Raw genomic sequence first — 19025 nt, 5'->3', positions numbered from 1 at the left:
CTCATCCTTTTTCTCTCTCTCTCTGTTCCTCCCTGTCTCATCCTGTTCTACTCTCTCTCTGTTCCTCCCTGTCTCATCCTTTTCTACTCTCTCTCTCTGTTCCTCCCTGTCTCATCCTGTTCTACTCTCTCTCTGTTCCTCCCTGTCTCATCCTGTTCTACTCTCTCTGTTCCTCCCTGTCTCATCCTGTTCTATTCTCTCTCTGTTCCTCCCTGTCTCATCCTGTTCTACTCTCTCTCTCTGTTCCTCCCTGTCTCATCCTGTTCTACTCTCTCTCTCTGTTCCTCCCTGTCTCATCCTGTTCTACTCTCTCTCTGTTCCTCCCTGTCTCATCCTGTTCTACTCTCTCTCTATTCCTCCCTGCATCATCCTGTTCTACTCTCTCTCTCTGTTCCTCCCTGTCTCATCCTGTTCTACTCTCTCTCTGTTCCTCCCTGTCTCATCCTGTTCTACTCTCTCACTGTTCCTCCCTGTCTCATCCTGTTCTACTCTCTCTCTCTCTGTTCCTCCCTGTCTCATCCTGTTCTACTCTCTCTCTGTTCCTCCCTGTCTCATCCTGTTCTACTCTCTCTGTTCCTCTCTGTCTCATCCTGTTCTACTCTCTCTCTGTTCCTCCCTGTCTCATCCTGTTCTACTCTCTCTGTTCCTCTCTGTCTCATCCTGTTCTACTCTCTCTCTGTTCCTCCCTGTCTCATCCTGTTCTACTCTCTCTCTCTGTTCCTCCCTGTCTCATCCTGTTCTACTCTCTCTCTGTTCCTCCCTGTCTCATCCTGTTCTACTCTCTCTCTCTGTTCCTCCCTGTCTCATCCTGTTCTACTCTCTCTCTCTGTTCCTCCCTGTCTCATCCTGTTCTACTCTCTCTCTGTTCCTCCCTGTCTCATCCTGTTCTACTCTCTCTCTCTGTTCCTCCCTGTCTCATCCTGTTCTACTCTCTCTCTCTGTTCCTCCCTGTCTCATCCTGTTCTACTCTCTCTCTGAGAGAGATATTGTCTCTAGAAACATCATTGAAACCAGGAGATGTCATTGCATGTGTGGGTGGTGGAACTAATAGGTTGGATAAGGTATAGTGAGCAGGACTAGAGGCTCTACAGTGAAATAAGCCAATAAACACTACCCAGAACAGCAATGGACAAGGCATATTGACATTAAGGAGAGGCATGCTTAGTCGAGTGATCAAAAGGGTCCAGTGAGTGGAGGGGTTGGTTGGGGGTCACGGCGATTTAGACAGCTAGCGGGGCCATCGGTAGCAAGCTAGCATAGGATGGAGGTCTGTTGTTAGCCACCTCTTGCGTTCCGTCAGTAGATAGTTATAACAATAGATATACAATAGATATAATATATAGTTATATTACTGAATGCAACCGTAATTCCAGAACAGTCCCACTGTTGTAATAGTGTGATGTGTATCTTCTGACAGACTCTATGCTGAGTAAAGTCATGTTTTTATCCTAAAATGTTTTTCTACCAGAACCAAAGTGTGGATGCAGTCACTATTTAGAGCAGTCTAATCTCATTAACCCAGAACTATAATCTCATTAACACAGAACTATAATCTCATTAACCCAGAACTATAATCTCATTAACCCAGAACTATAATCTCATTATCCCAGAACTATAATCTCATTAACACAGAACTATAATCTCATTAACACAGAACTATAATCTCATTAACCCAGAACTATAATCTCATTAACCCAGAACTATAATCTCATTAACACAGAACTATAATCTCATTAACCCAGAACTATAATCTCATTAACCCAGAACTATAATCTCATTAAATCAAATCAAATCAAATCAAATCAAATTTTATTTGTCACATACACATGGTTAGCAGATGTTAATGCGAGTGTAGCGAAATGCTTGTGCTTCTAGTTCCGACAATGCAGTAATAACGAGCAAGTAATCTAACTAACAATTCCAAAAAAAAAACTACTGTCTTATACACAGTGTAAGGGGATAAAGAATATGTACATAAGGATATATGAATGAGTGATGGTACAGAGCAGCATAGGCAAGATACAGTAGATGATATCGAGTACAGTATATACATATGAGATAAGTATGTAAACCAAGTGGCATAGTTAAAGTGGCTAGTGATACATGTATTACATAAGGATGCAGTCGATGATATAGAGTACAGTATCAACGTATGCATATGAGATGAACAATGTAGGGTAAGTAACATTATATAAGGTAGCATTGTTTAAAGTGGCTAGTGATATATTTACATAATTTCCCATCAATTCCCATGATTAAAGTGGCTGGAGTAGAGTCAGTGTCATTGACAGTGTGTTGGCAGTAGCCACTCAATGTTAGTGGTGGCTGTTTAACAGTCTGATGGCCTTGAGATAGAAGCTGTTTTTCAGTCTCTCGGTCCCAGCTTTGATGCACCTGTACTGACCTCGCCTTCTGGATGACAGCGGGGTGAACAGGCAGTGGCTCGGGTGGTTGATGTCCTTGATGATCTTTATGGCCTTCCTGTAGCATCGGGTGGTGTAGGTGTCCTGGAGGGCAGGTAGTTTGCCCCGGTGATGCGTTGTGCAGACCTCACTACCCTCTGGAGAGCCTTACGGTTGAGGGCGGTGCAGTTGCCATACCAGGCGGTGATACAGCCCGCCAGGATGCTCTCGATTGTGCATCTGTAGAAGTTTGTGAGTGCTTTTGGTGACAAGCCGAATTACTTCAGCCTCCTGAGGTTGAAGAGGCGCTGCTGCGCCTTCCTCACGATGCTGTCTGTGTGAGTGGACCAATTCAGTTTGTCTGTGATGTGTATGCCGAGGAACTTAAAACTTGCTACCCTCTCCACTACTGTTCCATCGATGTGGATGGGGGTGTTCCCTCTGCTGTTTCCTGAAGTCCACAATCATCTCCTTAGTTTTGTTGACGTTGAGTGTGAGGTTATTTTCCTGACACCACACTCCGAGGGCCCTCACCTCCTCCCTGTAGGCCGTCTCGTCGTTGTTGGTAATCAAGCCTACCACTGTTGTGTCGTCCGCAAACTTGATGATTGAGTTGGAGGCGTGCATGGCCACGCAGTCGTGGGTGAACAGGGAGTACAGGAGGGGGCTCAGAACGCACCCTTGTGGGGCCCCAGTGTTGAGGATCAGCGGGGAGGAGATGTTGTTGCCTACCCTCACCACCTGGGGGCGGCCCGTCAGGAAGTCCAGTACCCAGTTGCACAGGGCGGGGTCGAGACCCAGGGTCTCGAGCTTGATGACGAGCTTGGAGGGTACTATGGTGTTGAATGCCGAGCTGTAGTCGATGAACAGCATTCTCACATAGGTATTCCTCTTGTCCAGATGGGTTAGGGCAGTGTGCAGTGTGGTTGAGATTGCATCGTCTGTGGACCTATTTGGGCGGTAAGCAAATTGGAGTGGGTCAAGGGTGTCAGGTAGGGTGGAGGTGATATGGTCCTTGACTAGTCTCTCAAAGCACTTCATGATGACGGATGTGAGTGCTACGGGCGGTAGTCGTTTAGCTCAGTTACCTTAGCTTTCTTGGGAACAGGAACAATGGTGGCCCTCTTGAAGCATGTGGGAACAGCAGACTGGTATAGGGATTGGTTGAATATGTCCGTAAACACACCGGCCAGCTGGTCTGCGCATGCTCTGAGGGCGCGGCTGGGGATGCCGTCTGGGCCTGCAGCCTTGCGAGGGTTAACACGTTTAAATGTCTTACTCACTTCGGCTGCAGTGAAGGAGAGACCGCATGATTCCGTTGCAGGCCGTGTCAGTGGCACTGTATTGTCCTCAAAGCGGGCAAAAAAGTTATTTAGTCTGCCTGGGAGCAAGACATCCTGGTCCGTGACTGGGCTGGGTTTCTTCCTGTAGTCCGTGATTGATTGTAGACCCTGCCACATACCTCTTGTGTCTGAGCCGTTGAATTGAGATTCTACTTTGTCTCTGTACTGGCGCTTAGCTTGTTTGATAGCCTTGCGGAGGGAATAGCTGCACTGTTTGTATTCAGTCATGTTACCAGACACCTTGCCCTGATTAAAAGCAGTGGTTCGTGCCTTCAGTTTCACACGAATGCTGCCATCAATCCACGGTTTCTGGTTAGGGAATGTTTTAATCGTTGCTATGGGAACGACATCTTCAACGCACGTTCTAATGAACTCGCACACCGTATCAGCGTATTCGTCAATGTTGTTGTCTGACGCAATACGAAACATCTCCCAGTCCACGTGATGGAAGCAGTCTTGGAGTGTGGAGTCAGCTTGGTCGGACCATTAACCCAGAACTATAATCTCATTAACACAGAACTATAATCTCATTAACCCAGAACTATAATCTCATTAACCCAGAACTATAATCTCATTATCCCAGAACTATAATCTCATTAACACAGAACTATAATCTCATTAACCCAGAACTATAATCTCATTAACACAGAACTATAATCTCATTAACCCAGAACTATAATCTCATTAACCCAGAACTATAATCTCATTAACCCAGAACTATAATCTCATTAACCCAGAACTATAATCTCATTAACACAGAACTATAATCTCATTAACCCAGAACTATAATCTCATTAACCCAGAACTATAATCTCATTATCCCAGAACTATAATCTCATTAACACAGAACTATAATCTCATTAACCCAGAACTATAATCTCATTAACCCAGAACTATAATCTCATTAACCCAGAACTATAATCCCATTAACCCAGAACTATAATCTCATTAACCCAGAACTATAATCTCATTAACCCAGAACTATAATCTTGTGAGATTAAGTTCTGGGTCCATACGTGTTAGAAACTACAGTAGGTGAGTCACATGTTATTTGTTACAGCAGTTTCCATGGAAACAAACAGAGGAGTTTATGCAAATCAACCCTTTCTGTCTTGACACATGAAGGAGGAGTCTCTGAAACCTATTTAAATCAGTCTGTCCTGACTCAGCTCAGCAGTCTCCAGTCTACCAACTGGTCTCTGTAATAACTATTTAAATCAGTCTGTCCTGACTCAGCTCAGCAGTCTCCAGTCTACCAACTGGTCTCTGTAACTTCATCTTTGTCTCTGTGGTGTACAGTCTTCAGGTGATGATGGGGGTATTGAGTCATCTCTCTACTCTCCTCCTCCTCCTCTCTCTCCTTCCTCCTGCTCTCTCTCATGTAGTAGAGAGTTTCAGTGATGTTACAGACTGTGAGACGTTCTTCCTGAAGAAGACAACTCCAAATCTCCCAGGTATTTTGGTTGGTGGGACAGTCCAGAACCAGAACCGCTACAAGCCGATTTGCCAGAAGTACAAGAAAACCTACAGGTTTGCAACTCTCTACGACATGATCAACAGGATCCCTGTGTTCTCAGCCTACACCTTCAGTGGTAAGGCAGTTGGTAGACCAAGTCAGTCCTGGATGATCGAGCCCCAGGTAGTTCTAATCTCTATTCATTCAACATGTGTATTTGTTTACAGGTATAGACATACAGTATCTTTGAGACAGTAATGCATCTTTGGTCCAACCACTTTCAGCTTACGTCTGGATTGTGAAATTGTGACTTTAAAAAAAATATATTTAAAAAATCCCGCCTTTATTTAACCAGGTTAGCCAGTAGAGAACACCTTTATTTAACCAGGTAGGCTAGTTGAGAACACCTTTATTTAACCAGGTTGGCCAGTAGAGAACACCTTTATTTAACCAGGTAGGCCAGTAGAGAACACCTTTATTTAACCAGGTTGGCCAGTAGAGAACACCTTTATTTAACCAGGTTGGCCAGTAGAGAACACCTTTATTTAACCAGGTAGGCCAGTAGAGAACACCTTTATTTAACCAGGTTGGCCAGTAGAGAACACCTTTATTTAACCAGGTAGGCCAGTAGAGAACACCTTTATTTAACCAGGTTGGCCAGTAGAGAACACCTTTATTTAACCAGGTAGGCCAGTTGAGAACACCTTTATTTAACCAGGTAGGCCAGTTGAGAACACCTTTATTTAACCAGGTTGGCCAGTAGAGAACACCTTTATTTAACCAGGTTGGCCAGTAGAGAACACCTTTATTTAACCAGGTAGGCCAGTAGAGAACACCTTTATTTAACCAGGTAGGCCAGTTGAGAACACCTTTATTTAACCAGGTTGGCCAGTAGAGAACACCTTTATTTAACCAGGTAGGCTAGTAGAGAACACCTTTATTTAACCAGGTAGGCCAGTAGAGAACACCTTTATTTAACCAGGTAGGCCAGTAGAGAACACCTTTATTTAACCAGGTAGGCCAGTAGAGAACACCTTTATTTAACCAGGTAGGCCAGTTGAGAACACCTTTATTTAACCAGGTTGGCCAGTTGAGAACACCTTTATTTAACCAGGTTGGCCAGTAGAGAACACCTTTATTTAACCAGGTAGGCCAGTAGAGAACACCTTTATTTAACCAGGTTGGCCAGTAGAGAACACCTTTATTTAACCAGGTTGGCCAGTAGAGAATTGTAATGTCTGAACTTGTTAAAAGAGTTGTAATGTCTAAACTTGTTACAGAGTTGTAATGTCTGAACTTGTTACAGAGTTGTGATGTCTGAACTTGTTACAGAGTTGTAATGTCTAAACTTGTTACAGAGTTGTAATGTCTAAACTTGTTACAGAGTTGTAATGTCTGAACTTGTTACAGAGTTGTAATGTCTAAACTTGTTACAGAGTTGTAATGTCTAAACTTGTTACAGAGTTGTAATGTCTGAACTTGTTACAGAGTTGTAATGTCTGAACTTGTTACAGAGTTGTAATGTCTGAACTTGTTACAGAGTTGTGATGTCTGAACTTGTTACAGAGTTGTAATGTCTGAACTTGTTACAGAGTTGTAATGTCTGAACTTGTTACAGAGTTGTAATGTCTGACTGATGTTTCTGCAGCTTGAAAATATAAAGTACCAAAGTGACATGAAGGTGGATAATAAAGCTGTCAAAAACCAGGCTGTGGATACAGACTACAAAAATAACAACCTGGGTCTGGACAGAGGTCACCTGTTCCCGTGTTCGTACGCACCTAATGATGATACCAAGAGGTCCACTTTCACCCTGACGAACGCCGTTCCCCAGGCAAGTTCCTTCAACCGAGGCAGCTGGAAGACAATGGAGTGCAGAGTCAGAAAAGCTCTTGAGCTTAACTGTAAGGATTACAACAACAACAATATAAAAGCCTATGTGGTGACTGGAGCAGTGCCCAGCAGCAGCAACACACTGAACAACAGAGTGAACATCCCAGATCTCATGTGGACAGCCTACTGCTGTTACAACAGCAACCTGGGACAGTGGGTGGCCCAAGCACACTGGGGTGAGAACCAACAGGAGGACAAGGGGAAAACATTGAAACCGGAGACCTTGGGAGCACTCGAAAAGGAGTTGAACAAAATCTACAATGACGGAGTCAAGGTGTTTCACGATGATTGTCCAAGAAACGTTAATGTATTAGAGGACGAGAGAGGGAGGAACTTAGAGGCTGTAGAAGAGGTTGAGCTGGGGAAAAAGAGGGTCAGGGAAGGGAGTGGAGAGGGGAACGGAGAGGGGAACATAAAGATGGCGAGAGCATCAGAGGAGTTAAAGGATTGTGATGACGAGGATGGATGTGATTGTGACTGTGATGAAAAGTGATGAGTTTTGTCCAGTGGTAATTCCCACAACTATTAAGTACACATTCCCTAAGTTATAAGGGTTATAAGGGTTTAATGGCTATAAGGGTTATAATGGTTTAATGGTTATAAGGGTTATAATGGTTTAATGATTATAAGGGTTATAATGGTTTAATGGTTATAAGGGTTATAATGGTTTAATGGTTATAAGGGTTATAAGGGTTTAATGGCAAAAATATCGGACCCCTCCCTCAATGACCGGTCCAGTTCCAGGGCCACATTCATGGACTCTAAGGCCATCTGTTGACTGGGGGATAAAAGAAGAAATTGCCACAACAGCAGGTGACCAGCAGAGGGAGCCAAAGGCATGTGAAATACAAGTACTGAGAATTAAACAAGAACCAACCTATAGGAAGACTGAAGAGGCGTGTTACCAAGACGACGCCCCAACGGAAGAATACCTATGGGCATCAGTGCTAGAGGACCTAACTTTGGACTAAGTGCTACCATACGTATGCAATGGCACTCTGTGTTGAGATAGATTGCACTCCCGAACATCTTTCCCCAAACTGAGTGTCTAGAAGAGGTATAAAAGGAGGAGAGATCAGTGCCTAGGCATGATCCTCTACCCATGTGATTTGGACATCATAGAGAATCATCAGACCAGGTAAATTACTTTTACTATACTCTGTTTGTATTGACTACTTTGATCTCAAGGCGCGAGCATACTATAGACTGGTATTTCTTAAAGAATTGTGTTCTACTACGCATCTCGATAAAAAGAATAAGTGAACAAGATTGTGCACGAGAGAACTTCGCCCCTCAACAATGCGAGGTGTGCAGAACTCTTGAAAGCAACAATGTTCCATCTTTGGTGCGTCAGTAATGGACAGTTCGGCAAGAGTGAAAAAGCCCAGGAATAGTTAAAGCCTCGTAGTAGCCAAAAGGTCGATAAGAAGGAATCAATATCTAAACAGTAGGCAGTAAAAACCATAGGAAATTCGGACTAAATAAGAAGATTATAGTAGTATAAACAGCAGAGGGCTGCTAAAATATTAGTACTCTTATAGAGACCAGTTTCGGGAAGGACCAAGGGAATAGAGCTTCAAGGTAAATATATGGGTGTTTGCTTTGCTTAAAGAGTCATAAAGAAGTGTGTTGAACTTTTAAAAATATTACGTGGCATAGTATAGCATAGCACATAGTATAGCACATAGTATAGTACATAGCATAGCACATAGCATAGCACATAGCAAAGCACATAGTATAGGACATAGCATAGCACATAGCATAGGACATAGCATAGCACATAGCATAGGACATAGTATAGCACATAGTATAGTACATAGCATAGCACATAGCATAGCACATAGCATAGCACATAGCATAGCACATAGTATAGCACATAGTATAGTACATAGCATAGCACATAGTATAGTACATAGCATAGCACATAGCATAGCACATAGCATAGTACATAGCATAGCACATAGCATAGCACATAGCATAGCACATAGCATAGTACATAGTATAGCACATAGTATAGTACATAGCATAGCATAGCACATAGCATAGCACATAGCATAGCACATAGCATAGCACATAGTATAGCACATAGTATAGCACATAGTATAGTACATAGTATAGCACATAGTATAGCACATAGCATAGCACATAGCATAGCACATAGTATAGCACATAGTATAGCACATAGTATAGTACATAGTATAGCACATAGTATAGCACATAGCATAGCACATAGCATAGCACATAGCATAGCACATAGTATAGCACATAGTATAGCACATAGTATAGTACATAGTATAGCACATAGCATAGCACATAGCATAGCACATAGCATAGCACATAGCATAGCACATAGCATAGCACATAGCATAGCGCATTAAGGATTGATTGAGCATTATTGATGTATTGGGAAACTGTAGAACCATTGAATTGTAATAACGTGTATAAAGACCAAAAACAGAGTGACTTAATAAAAGCTTGAAACTTTGACAACTAGGCCAGATTAACGATCTGGAGAGCAAACGCCTCTGACACTCTCACGGAACAGAAAGTGACCCTGGTTATAGGTTAAAGTGATTGCACTAAAGAATGTTTCATTGTGTGGACAATAATATATCTTTGGAAAAGTCAAATACATATAACAATACTAGTTTCCAAGTGACTACTAGCTGACGAGCATAATAACTAACAGAAGATTAGTTATTAGGTATTGATATATAAAGAGAAGAGGACCCAAGGTTAGGGAGTATAGGAAGAGTCTATAAACATAAAGTAATAAAGTACTCATCTATCCAAGGCCCCACACCCGACCAGCAAATAAGGGAGTGACAACGTGGACGAAGGAACAAACCCAACTCACGCGAAGGGCCATTACGAATACATAAAAGAGTTGGTGGGGCCGCACGGCAAGGCCCCTGTTACACCGAAGTGACTAAAATCCTAAAGTACTCAGCCTAGCCAGGGGACGGGATAGAGGCTTTTGTTGCAGGCCACGGGCAAAAGTCAGCACCGTGACACTTGGCGCCCAACGTGGGGCACCGATAGAAGAGTTAGAAAGCGATTAAGGAACAAGACCTATACGACCTAAAATAATAGATATATATATAAAATATAATAAAATAATAACATATATGGCAGCAGCACTCGACCTAGGAGAGGCAGCGCTAGAACAAATAGCTGCCCAGACCGGAAGTCTGGAGCAGAACAGGGAGTTTAGGCTACAGGTAAATCTACCAGATTGTAGGTTCGCGGTAGCAAGCAGTTAAAGAGATGATCGGGTGGAAAGGCAGACAGACCTCTGGGACGATAAACACTTTGAAAAAAGAGCTATCGCCTCCAGCGATCTAATGATAGGCCAAGCAGGAGATTGGACCATAGTGAAAGTGATGCCACTTGAGGGAGAAAGTAGAGGAAACTTTAACCTTAGAATGGGGTGTGCAACGCATGTCCTAAAAAAATACTGGAGGGATGTAATAGGAATAACCCTAGAAAATTCAGGAATGGCCCCACTGGAAAGGAAAAATAGACTCAACGCTCTTAAAATGAGTGGTAATAACCTAATAGAGCGCAGCTTGATTCCCGAAAACAGTACAAAGATTAGATGTGATGCCGGTGGGATAGCTGTTGGGAAGTGCAATATGACGGCCCCTCCAATAACAGGATTAGGCAAATAACCCTGAATCCTAAGAATTTTCCGTGAAGACTGATCAACTTCACTAGAAATTGTTGGAACAGGTGGAAATTAATTATAAAATGATTAAGGAACACCAGTCTCTATTCAAAGTGTATAACTACTTTGAAATTGTATTATTTCCTTGGGAAAGTAAAGCTAACATAGTGCGTAAGTGTCACTATGGGCGTTGTATGAGAAAAAAATCCCTGAGAAATAAGAAAGTACTATAGAGTTTATAACTAAATAGGGCATTTATACAAACCTCAAGGTGAAGATATGGCAACAGGAGTGAATTATTTTCAGCGCCGTCAAGGCAGGCAGACCTCGTAGTAATACGACATTGGGTTCTAATTAAAGGCCATCCCAGAAAAAGAAAGGGGGCCAGAGGATGTAAGTGTGTATTGTGGCAAAGTGGCCTTCTATGCACAGCCCTGGTACCCCATGGCAATGGCCCTGCTACAAGACGGGACTCCAATCTAGGAGACACCAGGGTAATGTTGAGAGCCATGCAGGAAGACTTATGTTCAGTATTTAGGATATATTTTAAGCCAGCAGGGCAGAAAAAAGATGAAGGTAGAAAAATAGTGATTTTATAAGCATTAAATTTAATTATGAAAATAAATATGTTGCAGTTCTTAGGGATAATATAGTACTGTAGGTAATGGATCCCATACTAGGCAATATATATTCAATTATTGATGAGACTGGTTTAAGATTAACCCAGGTTATTGTTAGATAAAATACAGAGGACTCCCAAAAGAGAGATTTCATTAGTACAGAAAACATAGGCTATGTTTAGCAGCGTTTTGGCCTTATCTAATCATTTGAAGGTTTGTCTTTAAAGGGCCTGTTGCACAAAAGTAGAATTAAGACATCCGGGATAAATGACTCAGCTGAGCTCAATGAATCCAAAACATGTGCGTCCAGGCTTAATTGGTTGCACAAAGACCAAGCCAGGATGAGCAGACACGGATTCATTAAGCCAGGTGAAACCAATCCTGGATAGGTGCGCGCTCACGGCTCACTCAAATAGACCCCGCCACAGATCACAGATTAACTGATTTACCATGGCAACTAGAGCCGCGTACTTTTCCCCGTCGGAAGCACAAATCCTCATGGAGGCATACGAGGAGGTAAAAGATATAATTAAGAAGAAAGGCAACACCGCCACAGTGATAAAGCAAAGAGAAAAAGCGTGGCAAAGTATTGCAGACCGCCTGAATGCGTAAGTAGTGCACAATTACACACTCACCGCTCCGCTGAAACATCACAATTACAATTCAAATATTTAATTCACATCTCCAAAAATGCAGTTGTACTGTAATTATGAAACGGTTAAATTTTTTTATTGAAATGCACTGCAGATATGAGTGAAATTGTGTAAAGTAACTCCATCACACTGTATAAAGCTATGATACATTTTTTGATATTTTTACTGAAAACAAGACAAAAATACCAAGTAATTTTTTGCAGTGTGACTCCATTAAATGTGTGTGTGTGTGTGTGTGTGTGTGTGTGTGTGTGTGTGTGTGTGTGTGTGTGTGTGTGTGTGTGTGTGTGTGTGTGTAGATTAAACATGAACGGGCCAAAACGGACATGGCAGCAGGTCAAAATCAAATACAAGAACATTCTGCAGAATGGTATGGTCCCTGACTAATATTTAACAAAGCACAAGCATATATTGTACCCAGAAGGTGCCTGCTCACACATTGTCTGTACTGTTTTAGCAGTGAAAAAGAATACCCACAGACAAGGCACGGGTGGTGGGTCACCAAAGGCTGACCTTACCCCAGCAGAGGACATGGCCTTGGAGCTAAATAAAGGCAGGCCCGTCTTAGAGGGGATCCCTGGGGGAAAGAGACGAGCATAGGTTCCTCCCAAGATGCCACCCGCTTCATTCAAGGTATGTCCTTCCATCTCTACATGGGATACAACCACATTCATATTGAATCAATTTGGACTGTCTGACTTTGGTTTACCTATTGCCTTGCAGTGTCTGGCAGCACTGTGTTCCTGTTAGAGCCACCAGCACAAGCACCAGACGATGCTGATCCAGTGAGTACTCCATCAAAGGCATACTGTAGGCCTGGCATGTCTTGTCTACTAGCTTCAATATGAATCCGATTAAATGTGATAGGGTGAAGGCCCCAGTGCAGCAGCAACAGCACATGATGGAGACGATGATGAGGAGGAGACCATCTCTCTGGATTCCAGAAGGCATGAGGTATCATGTTAAGACTGTGAAAGTACTATTTACTCTACAATGGTGAGGAGTCCTCATCAAAATCAAAAAATCTAATTTCTTTTACAGGACCCAGATGCTATACAGTGGGAAAACCAGCCTGGCAACATAGTGCGTATTAATAAAAGGACACCACATCCTGCCAAATTCCAGCTGCGCTAATTGTATTGTGTTCACAGAGCTCACAAGCTATCAGAAAGTTGTATGGCAACCACCTCCGGCGCCAAATAGAACTGGCAGACATAGACATTCAGTACAAGAAGAAAAAGATGGAAAATCTTGCACTGGAGTTCGAAATAAAAAAGAGGACAATTAGGAAACTGGACCTTGAAATAAAAAAACTTGAGAGGGAGGTGAGATATGCCTTCAATGTACACTGTATGCTAACTGTAACACAAATGTATTAATCATTATTTTTCTTTCCTCCCCCAGCTCCAAGAAGATGACACAGCTCAAAATAAAAATTAGGTATATTCTCGTAAAGTCAAGTGAGCCATGACATATGAGCTCTTATTGTGAGCACACAGGACGGTGGCATCTTTCTAAGGTTTTTTTTATTTTCCCAGCAATCAGTACAACCAAGTCATCGTTATAAGGCATCGCCCTCTTTTGCCCACCCCCCAGCACCAGGTGTGGCCACTAGCCTATATGAAGGCCCAAAATTGTGTGTTCCTTTCTGCTCTGACAATGGCATGCCCATTCGTGCGAGATGTGGTGGATGAAGAAGCACTTGTGCTGAGGAGAGCCTTCAGGCGAGAAAGGGTCTTCAGGGACCGGTTGGACCCACTGGCCTTCCCTGATGACCATCTATATGAAAGATACAGGTTTTCTGCAGATGGCATCAGGTATCTATGCAGACTACTGGGTCCCAGGATTAAGCACCGCACTGCACGGAGCCATGCACTGAGTGTGGAGCAAATGGTTTGTGTGGCCTTGCGCTTTTTGCTAGTGGAGCCTTCCTGTACTCAGTGGGGGATGCAGAACAGCTGAACAAGGCCACAATTTGCCGCACAATAAGGAGTGTGTGTCTGGCTATCAAAGCATTAGCAGATGTCTTCATCTCCTTCCCTGGCCACAGAAGACTCTGTGACATCAAAGAGGAGTTCTATAGGATTGCAGGTAAGAGGATCTACAAATTACAGGACAACTGTTAACACATAGTAGGATACTCATTACTTTGTGTGACAGGTTTCCCCAATGTCATTGGTGCAGTGGACTGCACACACATAAGGATAAAAGCCCCTCAGGTGCCCATGAGGCCGATTTTGTGAATAGGAAATCCTTTCACAGCATTAATGTTCAGGTGAACATAACTTTTTGATATTGTCCATTGACGAACACTCTGCATTGCCAGTGATGTGCATTGATTGGTGTAATATTCCTCATCTTATGATTTCAGATGGTCTGCAATGCTGACTGTGTGATCAGCAATGTTGTGGCAAAATGGCCTGGCTCAGTCCATGACTCCAGAATCTTTCGGGCCTCTGAAATCTATCAGTGCCTATCACAAGGTAAGCCACACAACCCCTATTTATAACCATCATGGCTGTGTCAAGAATATCACTGTGTTTATGAGGTAGTAATGATGAGATTTTGTGTTGACAGGTGAATTCTCTGGTGTGTTGCTGGGAGACAGGGGTATGGCTGCCAGCCTTTTCTCCTGACACCTTTCACAGACCCCCAGGAAGCACAGCAGGCCTACAACCATGCCCATGCCAGGACCAGGGCCAGAGTTGAAATGACCTTTGGCCTCCTGAAGGCACGCTTTCACTGCCTTCACAAATTAAGGGTCAGCCCTGTTAGGGCATGTGATATTACTGTGGCTTGTGCTGTCCTCCACAATGTGGCCTGCCTGAGGAAGGAGAGGGCCCCCAGAGTGCCACCAGCCATGGACTGGGACAATCCGGCAATCTTCCCTGATGACGACAGTGGTCGGCTGCTGAGGGACCAATATGTGTTGAATTATTTTAGTTAGTATGTGTGCTTTCAATTTTGGTTAAATATGTCCTGCGGTGGCAGAGGAATTTGGGTTTTTTTGGGTTCGTTTTTTGACGAATTTGGCCTCTTATGATGTTTGTGCGGTATACTGTGTGTAATACAAGGCTGCAGGGAGGCTACTGCATCCATTCATTTGTCTGTTCAGTTGATGTGTATGGATTTGTCCTGCATTTATTTTAGTGTGCAGACATGCAGGGTGTGTTATATACAGACCTTTGAATGTGTATGTATCATTTTGTATAATATGCTTGGATTCTGTGCTTTCCATCTTGTAGAGTCACTGTGACTTCAGTTTCGAAAGGAGCTGATGGTTTACCTGCTTTGTTTTGTCCTTATTCAATAAAGGAACATAATGTTACACATTGTGTTTTTATATTCATATGGAATGTGTATTTGTTTATATGACAGAGTACTAGGGCCACACTGAAGAAAAAGGATAAAGTCATAAATTTATGAGGCTGGTTCTTTCTGCAGAAAAGCTACATATTGTTTTTACAGTTTTGATACTTATGACAATGTGATACTTAATATTCTGGCACATCAGCATGTCTTTGTTTATGAAACCATACTGAAGTACAATTTCACGAAATGCCCCACATCTGTCATTTTAACAACTGTCCTCCTTTAAAACAACTGGTTACAATATTATGACTTGTGTTTTTTTCCCCTCTGTGGCCCTAATATTCTATCATTTTATATATAGCCTTATAGTCTATGGGAAACTGTAAATTATCTAATGATAGCAACATCATCTAAAAATCTTTTTTTATCCAAAATCATTGAAATTAATGATCACAAACGTTTAAATAATAACAGTGGGTCTAGTTATGTGATAACAATGTATAGTGAGCAGTGAAATAACTATTGGTTTCCATTTGTGGTGACTGCTGACTGACATTCGGGATGAGATTAAATAGATCCTGGAATTTAGCCTGGTCTGGAGCAGGCTAGCTCCACAGAATAAATCTCCATGGTAATTTATACCATAACATATCCTCCTGCCCCCTATCCATCTTTAGTGCAACCGGATTACGGATCAATTGAGCCAGGATCACCAAGATATCCTGGCTTAATCCCTTTTCCTAGTTTTGTGCAACAGGCCCCAGGTCTTGATATCATGAATTGGATTCCTGCCAGTAACTTGATGAAAATCAGAGTTCTTCACAAGCTTCCTAATTGTCTTATTTTTATTTTCATCTTTATTTAACTTGGCAAGTCAGTTAAGAACAAATTCTTATTCTCAGTTTGGACACAGTGTGTATCTCGTTTAGACGACAGCTCAGTGTGTATCTCGTTTAGACGACAGCTCAGTGTGTATCTCGTTTAGACGACAGCTCAGTGTGTATCTCGTTTAGACGACAGCTCAGTGTGTATCTCGTTTAGACGACAGCTCAGTGTGTATCTCGTTTAGACGACAGCTCAGTGTGTATCTCGTTTAGACGACAGCTCAGTGTGTATCTCGTTTAGACGACAGCTCAGTGTGTATCTCGTTTAGACGACAGCTCAGTGTGTATCTCGTTTAGACGACAGCTCAGTGTGTATCTCGTTTAGACGACAGCTCAGTGTGTATCTCGTTTAGACGACAGCTCAGTGTGTATCTCGTTTAGACGACAGCTCAGTGTGTATCTCGTTTAGACGACAGCTCAGTGTGTGTAGACGACAGCTCATCTCGTTTAGACGACAGCTCAGTGTGTATCTCGTTTAGACGACAGCTCAGTGTGTATCTCGTTTAGACGACAGCTCAGTGTGTATCTCGTTTAGACGACAGCTCAGTGTGTATCTCGTTTTCAGTGTGTATCTCGTTTAGACTGACAGCTCAGTGTGTATCTCGTTTTCAGTGTGACGACAGCTCAGTGTGTATCTCGTTTAGACGACAGCTCAGTGTGTATCTCGTTTAGACGACAGCTCAGTGTGTATCTCGTTTAGACGACAGCTCAGTGTGTATCTCGTTTAGACGACAGCTCAGTGTGTATCTCGTTTCGACAGCTCAGTGTGTTTAGACGACAGCTCAGTGTGTATCTCGTTTAGACGACAGCTCAGTGTGTATCTCGTTTAGACGACAGCTCAGTGTGTATCTCGTTTAGACTACAGCTCAGTGTGTATCTCAAAATAATATAGACCTGGTGATCAATTCAATCACCAGGCGCACAGCCAAACGGAGTGCAATGACAGAGAAGTTGGGACTCATTTTTCAGAACTTCACAAGGGTCACCCTCCAGGGACTTGGTCCGGTAGTGGGGTGTTCCCTACCCGGTAATGAAGCCCTGGAACCCCAATAAATGCAATAAAAACACTTTTGAAAATCTATGCCAGTTTGGCCACCGATCTATAGTGTATTATTGTAACATAGTGGACCATACAGCCCATCTATAGTGTAACATAGTGGACCATACAGCCCATCTATAGTGTAACATAGTGGACCATACAGCCCATCTATAATGTAACATAGTGGACCATACAGCCCATCTATAGTGTAACATAGTGGACCATACAGCCCATCTATAGTGTAACATAGTGGACCATACAGCCCATCTATAGTGTAACATAGTGGACCATACAGCCCATCTATAGTGTAACACAGTGGACCATACAGCCCATCTATAGTGTATTATTGTAACATAGTGGACCATACAGCCCATCTATAGTGTAATATAGTGGACCATACAGCCCATCTATAGTGTAACATAGTGGACCATACAGCCCATCTATAGTGTAACACAGTGGACCATACAGCCCATCTATAGTGTATTATTGTAACATAGTGGACCATACAGCCCATCTATAGTGTAATATAGTGGACCATACAGCCCATCTATAGTGTAACATAGTGGACCATACAGCCCATCTATAGTGTAACACAGTGGACCATACAGCCCATCTATAGTGTAACATAGTGGACCATACAGCCCATCTATAGTGTATTATTGTAACATAGTGGACCATACAGCCCATCTATAGTATAACATAGTGGACCATACAGCCCATCTATAGTGTATTATTGTAACATAGTGGACCATACAGCCCATCTATAGTGTAACATAGTGGACCATACAGCCCATCTATAGTGTAACATAGTGGACCATACAGCCCATCTATAGTGTAACATAGTGGACCATACAGCCCATCTATAGTGTAACATAGTGGACCATACAGCCCATCTATAGTGTAACATAGTGGACCATACAGCCCATCTATAGTGTAACATAGTGGACCATACATCCCATCTATAGTGTAACATAGTGGACCATACAGCCCATCTACAGTGTAACATAGTGGACCATACAGCCCATCTATAGTGTATTATTGTAACATAGTGGACCATACAGCCCATCTATGGTGTAACATAGTGGACCATACAGCCCATCTATAGTGTAACATAGTGGACCATACAGCCCATCTACAGTGTAACATAGTGGACCATACAGCCCATCTATAGTGTATTATTGTAACATAGTGGACCATACAGCCCATCTATAGTGTAACATAGTGGACCATACAGCCCATCTATAGTGTAACATAGTGGACCATACAGCCCATCTATAGTGTATTATTGTAACATAGTGGACCATACAGCCCATCTATAGTGTAACATAGTGGACCATACAGCCCATCTATAGTGTAACATAGTGGACCATACATCCCATCTATAGTGTAACATAGTGGACCATACAGCCCATCTACAGTGTAACATAGTGGACCATACAGCCCATCTATAGTGTATTATTGTAACATAGTGGACCATACAGCCCATCTATGGTGTAACATAGTGGACCATACAGCCCATCTATAGTGTAACATAGTGGACCATACAGCCCATCTATAGTGTATTATTGTAACATAGTGGACCATACAGCCCATCTATAGTGTAACATAGTGGACCATACAGCCCATCTATAGTGTAACATAGTGGACCATACAGCCCATCTATAGTGTAACATAGTGGACCATACAGCCCATCTATAGTGTAACATAGTGGACCATACATCCCATCTATAGTGTAACATAGTGGACCATACAGCCC

General features: G+C 42.7%; 1 protein-coding gene across 1 annotated transcript; it reads left to right on the top strand.

Moving 5' to 3' along the window:
- The first annotated feature begins 4866 nt into the window (after window positions 1-4866).
- On the top strand, window positions 4867-8520 carry LOC121847398 (endonuclease domain-containing 1 protein-like). Its single transcript, XM_042328062.1, has 2 exons — window positions 4867-5384; window positions 6850-8520. The coding sequence occupies exons 1-2, from the start codon at window positions 5055-5057 to the stop codon at window positions 7585-7587; spliced, it is 1068 nt and encodes a 355-aa protein (XP_042183996.1). The 5' UTR covers window positions 4867-5054; the 3' UTR covers window positions 7588-8520.
- The last annotated feature ends 10505 nt before the right edge of the window (window positions 8521-19025 follow it).

This window comes from Oncorhynchus tshawytscha, linkage group LG10, assembly GCF_018296145.1.
Source record: "Oncorhynchus tshawytscha isolate Ot180627B linkage group LG10, Otsh_v2.0, whole genome shotgun sequence".
Taxonomy (NCBI): Eukaryota; Metazoa; Chordata; class Actinopteri; order Salmoniformes; family Salmonidae; genus Oncorhynchus; species Oncorhynchus tshawytscha.
Note: the sequence above shows the minus strand (reverse complement) of the source record. Positions and strands in the feature narration are given on the sequence as shown.

Bases quoted from the DNA above. Each gene is read 5' to 3' on its own strand.
- LOC121847398 (XM_042328062.1), top strand. From the start codon at position 5,055: ATGATGGGGGTATTGAGTCATCTCTCTACTCTCCTCCTCCTCCTCTCT. The intron at 5,385-6,849 runs GTAGTTCTAATC...ATGTTTCTGCAG, and splicing joins CCTGGATGATCGAGCCCCAG to CTTGAAAATATAAAGTACCA.